General features: G+C 34.6%; 3 protein-coding genes across 3 annotated transcripts in view; 2 read left to right on the forward strand and 1 right to left on the reverse strand.

Moving 5' to 3' along the window:
- LOC104793473 (autophagy-related protein 8e-like) overlaps nucleotides 1-359 on the forward strand; it is a gene marked incomplete in the record, with an annotated part of 8,049 nt that extends 7,690 nt beyond the window's left edge. The window contains 1 exon segment of the mRNA XM_010519828.2: nucleotides 1-359. Within this exon segment, the coding sequence (XP_010518130.1) occupies nucleotides 1-184 (184 nt within the window).
- LOC104793474 (14 kDa proline-rich protein DC2.15-like) lies at nucleotides 960-1,573 on the forward strand. Its single transcript, XM_010519829.2, has one exon. The coding sequence runs from the start codon at nucleotides 1,007-1,009 to the stop codon at nucleotides 1,409-1,411; it is 405 nt and encodes a 134-aa protein (XP_010518131.1). The 5' UTR covers nucleotides 960-1,006; the 3' UTR covers nucleotides 1,412-1,573.
- LOC104793475 (axial regulator YABBY 1) lies at nucleotides 2,630-5,124 on the reverse strand. Its single transcript, XM_010519830.2, has 7 exons — nucleotides 4,776-5,124; nucleotides 4,494-4,652; nucleotides 4,250-4,382; nucleotides 3,656-3,704; nucleotides 3,486-3,561; nucleotides 3,025-3,102; nucleotides 2,630-2,899 (listed from the first exon to the last, which is right to left on the reverse strand). The coding sequence occupies exons 1-7, from the start codon at nucleotides 4,887-4,889 to the stop codon at nucleotides 2,825-2,827; spliced, it is 684 nt and encodes a 227-aa protein (XP_010518132.1). The 5' UTR covers nucleotides 4,890-5,124; the 3' UTR covers nucleotides 2,630-2,824.

A 6,808-nucleotide genomic window follows, 5' to 3' on the forward strand; every position in this document is an offset into this window, starting at 1 on the left:
TGTGTATGTGATTCGGAAGAGGATCAAACTAAGCGCCGAGAAGGCTATCTTCATATTCGTAGACAATGTTCTTCCTCCTACTGGAGAGCTAATGTCAAGTGTCTACGAGGATAAGAAGGACGAAGATGGCTTCCTTTACATCACTTACAGTGGCGAGAACACATTTGGTGCTTCTCCAATCTAATAATCCCTTTACCTGAGAAACGGCCACTTTTTATTTGCTTTCCATCTTTTCAATTTGTATTTATAGTTTGCTCAATCTCTTATCATTCCTCAAAACAATTTGTGATTTACCATCTTCTTTTACTTCTTTAAATGTACATAGACTAATCTTTTAAATATTCTCTTCTTTGGTATTAGTATCATCTTGCAATTTTCTTTGTGGCTTCTAAAACGAGTTCATTAGACTGGTACCATTTGGTGATGCTGCATGAATCTTTTTCTGGATACCTCTCTAGAATGTATCTACAAGTTGGGATATACTAGACCAGATCAATCCAACCCAAATGTTGGAAAAGTGTAATGATGAGACTTTTTGGATTTTGTTTTTGGGATTATATTGTCCAGTTGGATGTGGAAACTTTTAGTTCATATATAAAAAATCTAAAGGAATGGGGACTAATGCAATGCAAAAATAATGTCTTATCAAACAACGTACATTATAATCTACACCGAAACTGATACATCCCTCCCAGAGAGACACTCTGGCTCAACAAAGTTTGTGGAGCCTTTACATTCGCAAACAAACAAGAGAAACATCTTGTCGTTTCCTTATTTATGATAGAAAAATATACAATTCCTAAAATTAGTCTAATCAATCTCATGGCCTCAAGTTGCAAAAGCCAACTAGCTGGATAGTTTTGTTTCTTACTCAATTTTTCTTCAGTCACTCACATGCTTTACTTTTTATCTCTCTGTATATGTAAATAACTTGTTCTATATAAACCATGTTCTCTATCTCTCCTTCCTTCACATTTCATCCCAAAACATTAACTAAAAAGTTTCTATGGCTTCTAAGGCTCTTGCAGTTACAGCTCTTCTTCTCACACTTAATCTTCTTTTCTTCACTTTTGTAACCTCCACAAAATGTCCACCAACTACTCCTAAACCCACTAAACCCCCAAAGTCTCCAAAGAAGGACTCTGCGGTTAAACCCACTTGTCCTACCGACACACTTAAGCTAGGTGTTTGCGCAGACTTATTGGGTTTAGTTAACGTTCTTATTGGTTCTCCACCTAAGACTCCTTGTTGTTCACTTCTTCAAGGTCTTGCTAATCTCGAAGCTGCGGTTTGTCTCTGCACCGCTATTAAAGCCAATGTCGTGGGGATTAATCTCAATGTTCCAATTGATCTAAGCTTGCTCTTGAACTATTGTGGCAAGAAACTTCCTTACGGTTTCCAATGTGATTGAAGATTTGAGATTTAAAAGAAAAATCTCTTTGGCTTTGCTATGTTTGTTTCTACTGTTATCTATTGTTTTTATGAGAAATATGCAAATTAATTTCCAACCTTTTGTTCTCTCATATTGAGTTTGATGTAATCTTTGAGCTTGTTAATGAAATCTTTTAATGTATCTCTTTTATTAATACTAATAAGTTCTCTTAGATTTTGACTTGATAGCTCTCGTCCATAATAAAGTCACGGTCAGTAATAGAGAATTAGAGATGAATGACACACGCTCCAGTGCTCTTGCTTCATCAAAGCCTCTATTTGCTTTAGAAGGTCTCTTTGTGGTCTCCCATTGGTTAACTATTATCCAACCCAGCATAGGCCCATATGACCCAATAAGTCCAGATTGACATGGACCACATTAAATAGAAAAGCGATAGGGTAAAAAAACCGGTATAATGTACAGTACTTAGAAATTGGATGGTCCGGTATAGAAGTAACGAAACGTTGCATTTCTTTTGGAACTCTTGTTCGAGATGTATAGTACGGTGATCAGACAATGAAATACAGATCATCGCAGACTAAAGAGAAAAGTTCTAAGAAGCAGTTTCCGTTGGCAGATTTCGCTTATGAGAGATTGATAAGGACACTGATCATCAATTTATCATCACCGGTTCTTGATCACCATGTAGTATTGTCTAACAATAGCTAAGGAAACCTCGTCACTAACCTTAATGGGCCGACTTATAAGCAGGCCTAATTTACATACAGTCAGTTGACCCATTTACTATATATTGTTTGTTTTTTTTCTCTCTCTCATGAACCTACACAACGGCTATACTTTTATATTCCCTCTATTGCACAACGACTTACACATTTGACAGTTCGTATTTAATATACTGTTTAATTGTTTATTTAAAACCATTAGACCAATAAGACCATCTCAAGAGTGGCAGATTTTGGACGGAGAAATTTAGATAGATTCACATGGTTACATGTTTCAGGGGAGCAAATTTATATATTTCCTTCCGGAGGTTAAGTTTGCGATGATATGAAATAAATAACAAAAGAAGCTAGCTTTAAAATTAAGTGCCAGTTACAATTTCCTTTGAGTTTTCTTTTATATGTGGTGATCGATGGTGTAAAAAATGAATAAAGACATTTTGGTATAAAATAATAATTTTAAAATTCGGCTCTGAGTCAAATAATAAAACATTGTGGTAAATGAAACAACTGCAGATGAAATGTAACATAAGAACAGCGCCCCATTAATTAGCAAGATTTTTGATTACAACAACAGAAAAAAGACACATGCATGCATATATTAATTTATATAAGTTTAAGAAAGAAAAAGAAACCCAACTTTTGAACATCATAAGCCTTATGAAATTGGATTTCAATTTCCCACACTTGTCGATCGATTATATTTATCTTTTCAGTAAGGAGTCACGCCAACGTTAGCCGCAGGAGCATAGAACCCATCTTTCATCACCATGTTATCCTCTCCCTCCTATATATATATATATATATTTACACCATGTTTAAGATATGATCAAACTCAATTGGAATTATTGTAGATATCTTACACAAACATATAAAAAGATGTAAGGTGTATGTCGACAGATTAGGGTTTACCTGTTGGGGCATGTTGGTTTTCTTCACGGGTTGATTGTCTGGCACGAGCCCGAAGTGTATGTGGGGGAAGTGGGCCCACTGCATTTCACATAAACAACATACGTACAAGACACATGTCAACTTGTGTTATAACCCGACAAAAACTCTTTACTCCTAATCTCAGCTATACCTACATATGACTTTATTATCTATATATATACAAGCAGATATATTTATATATACGCATACATTAAACCAAACCCTAGTTTCTACCTGCAATCTAACCAAGTTGTGATGTTAGTTGTATCAATCGTTTAATTTCTCTTGTCAAATGAAACAACAAAAGCCCTAGAAATAGAAGTTTTAATTAGATTTTAGCGTTTTTTAAAAATATAGATTGAACACAATCAAAGGGTTTTGGAGTCTTTCGGTTGATGACATTTATTTCAACCAATATATAATTTTGGGATGTGGAAGATTACATTCTTGGCAGCAGCACTAAAGGCTTCTCTGTGGCTTATATCAGGATTACCAGCTTTGATGCGTTGGATCTCCTCCCTAAAACAAAGAAGTGACAAGGCATATATAAATGTCTGGGACAATTACGAATTAGAATATACGAATGATTGTAAAAAAATTAAATAAGACTCACTTGATGAATCGGTTATATGCGGATGGGACTCTCTGTCTTTTCTCTGGAGCTGGCAATGGCGAAATTCAACGGCAAAGACAAAGCGAAAAAACAAAAACTCAGACAGAAAGAGACAAACACTCATTAAAACTACTTTCATTGTCTTTTTATTTTTTCTCTCTCTAACCCATCATCACTTCATCATGCTTTTTTTTTTTTTGAAAGACAAACCCATCTTCTAACATATTACTTAGATTCTTTCTCTTTAGCTAGATTTCCGGGGGATCTATGAATCTATCTCCCCTTTTCTATTTATCGTCACTTTAATATGTTTATAGACGCTAAAAGCCATCCAGGATGTGTAGACAAGCAACACATACAAAAGGCCATGGGTCGTCGATGAATATTTTAAATCTACAGAAACTATCTCTTAGGTGATCTCCTCCTATGCATAATTCAATGATTTTAGGGTTTGAACAAGATCCGGTGTCGGTTAATAGAAAAAAAAAAAAGGCTATGCATGTCTAAATGGTGATTCATCATCACAACCAAATTATAAATAAGGTTGCAAAGAAGTTGAAAAATCCTAAAAAGTGAGAGTAAATAGTATCTTACGGCGGTTAACGGGTGGTGCTTTAGGAATCTCATGTTGTTGATGAAGATCCATGAAAGATGGTATGTCATTCATGTTAGAGTGTTGATTCATCATCATCATATTCATGTTAGACGGTGCATCTCTTAGCTCCTCCTACAATAACATATATATACCCTTGAGGCTTTGAGACATATATATTAATATATAGTTCCAATAAGCTAGATGAGATCCTATAAGGTTATGTGTTTAAATGTTGTTATGTACCATAATGTTCTGGGAATTGAAGTAAGAGTGAGGACCGAGCTGGAGCTGGAGCTGGTTAGAAGCTGGGAGGACAAGTCTCATGTTCACAGAGAGGAGAGTGGTACAGCAACCACATCGAACAGTGACGGTCTTGAACAAGCTTGTGTAGGGAACACTAACCTATAAACACATACAAGAAACAGTGAATTAAAAAACCCCCCTAATTAGATGTAGATGAAGAAGATGAGAAGATGGAGGAGAGAAAATGAGGAGAGAAACTATCGAAGTGAGGTTAGTATTTACCGCAAGAATGGTGTCGCAAAAGTTGCATTGGACATAGCAGAGATGGTCGGAAGGAGAGAGGTGGTCCGGTGAGAAAACAGCTGAGGAAGGGGAAGACATAGACGACATAGACATCTTTTTTGTTAAGAAGAGGAAAAAATTAGAAGCTGATCTTTTTTAGACAGCTGAGGAAGGGGAAGACACTAGATTTGATTGATTGATGGGTATTTGACTGATCAGAGGATTCTTGATAAGGAGAAAATAAAAAACCCCACCATGATCTGATCTTCTTGATTGTTGGGTTGCTGTGTATTATATACCACAAAGGAAGATATAGAGAGAGAGAGAAGAGGTGAAAGGAGAGAGAAGGGAAAACGAGATATTAATATATTTAGAGGTAAAAAACAACCAAGGCTCTAGTTGTAGCCTCTAGGTCGTCTACTAATAATGTTTTTGCTTAAGCTAATTATTCAAATTACTTTTAACTATTAGAGCTGGGCAATCTTGTGTATATATTATTGTGTATTAAAATTTTATTTACCTATACAATTCTATTAAGAACTTCTCCATTTTCTTGGGATAAATATAGAATTTATTCAGCCCAAAAAAAAAACATTTTGGACACTATATGCAACTTAAAGTAGGATCTAAAGCTGAAATGAGAATGGAAAAATTTAAGTTTGAGAGTTTAAAAACAGAGTTTAGAAATTCTCCTTTGGGCAAAATAAAATATACTGTACATAGTTTAGGTTTTGAATGAACGGAATACAAATCGATAAATGGTCATTAGTACATCGATAATACAAATCTAATAAATTTAAATGATGTAATAAATGCGACGGTGTATAAGTATTAATAACTAATGTAACTAAATTTTCTGTGTATATTGTATTGTTTTTTTTTAGTTAATTAAAAGCTGGTATGTTTTTCTGTTATGGAAATTTACCATAAGATTAATCAAAAGTTGGTCTACTTTTTTATATTTTATTTTAATTAATTATAACAACATACTCTTTAACTGAGATCATAGCAACATATATACTATACTCTTTAATTAGTCAAAGGATGCGAGTTATTACTAAATATATGTTGTCAACATCTTATATCGGATTTTGTTTTCGATAATGCCTTTATTAGAAACTCGGTTGACCATGCGGTCTCCCCCTTACTAGAAAACGTAGACTGAATCATACAATTCCGTTGTACCACTAAGAAGATGGCCTTGTGGTCACAAGGAGACAAGACTGATAACAAAATAGTTTAAGGATAATACCGCTTAATGACGGACTCTTTTCTATCTGATCTCAAACAATTACAAACTGAAATTTGCAATGAACTTAAAAGAGAATGTGCCAATACATGAAAATGTTGTTTAGAATATTTGCAATTGGCATTCATGTGTTTCTATATACTAGAACAAACATTAATTCTTGTAACTAAGAAATAAAATCTATAGATGCCAATATACCCATATATACATAAATTACGACAAAAGTATGAGATTCGATCAATATAGCGATTATCACTAAACTACAAAACTCTACTTGATCTTTTCACAATTTGAAATATTAGGAGTAAGGATGTAGTATGAACGAGGGACGATTGAGGCATAATATTAGAAGATTCGCGAGCTTAGGCTTTGGGGTTGGCGTTGCACGTGATGACACATGTAATGTACGTTGTACGTAAGTTTAGAAACGACGAAGCTAAAAATATTTAAGAGAAAAAGTTTTAATGCTTTTGACAATAGAATTCGCAGTTCCCAATGGAAGAAGAGAGAGAGAGAGGGCGGCAGAGGTGGGGGGAAGAAAGGGACGTGTGCATGGGAGTGATTAAGCGTCGCCTCATTCACCCGTTGTTGTCATTCCTTAATTACCACTGCCATTACTTTTTTTTTTCTCGTTTCTCTATATAATTCCTTTTCTATTTTCCATTTTATTAATTTCAATTTTTGTCCTATCAAACACACTAAGAAACATTTTCTGTTTGTATGTATCATATATGTCTGTATATGTAGAGATAAACATGATGCTCCATTTTTATTGATTGGTTAT

This window comes from Camelina sativa, chromosome 6 (genome assembly GCF_000633955.1).
Source record: "Camelina sativa cultivar DH55 chromosome 6, Cs, whole genome shotgun sequence".
NCBI classification, from domain to species: Eukaryota; Viridiplantae; Streptophyta; class Magnoliopsida; order Brassicales; family Brassicaceae; genus Camelina; species Camelina sativa.

Excerpts from the sequence above, each read along its gene's own strand:
- LOC104793474 (XM_010519829.2), top strand. The coding sequence starts at position 1,007 with ATGGCTTCTAAGGCTCTTGCAGTTACAGCTCTTCTTCTCACACTTAAT.
- LOC104793475 (XM_010519830.2), bottom strand. The coding sequence starts at position 4,889 with ATGTCTATGTCGTCTATGTCTTCCCCTTCCTCAGCTGTTTTCTCACCG. Across the intron at positions 4,383-4,493 it reads TCAATTCCCAGAACATTATG|GAGGAGCTAAGAGATGCACC; the intron begins GTACATAACAAC and ends ATGTTATTGTAG. Across the intron at positions 3,562-3,655 it reads GCATATAACCGATTCATCAA|GGAGGAGATCCAACGCATCA; the intron begins GTGAGTCTTATT and ends TCTTTGTTTTAG.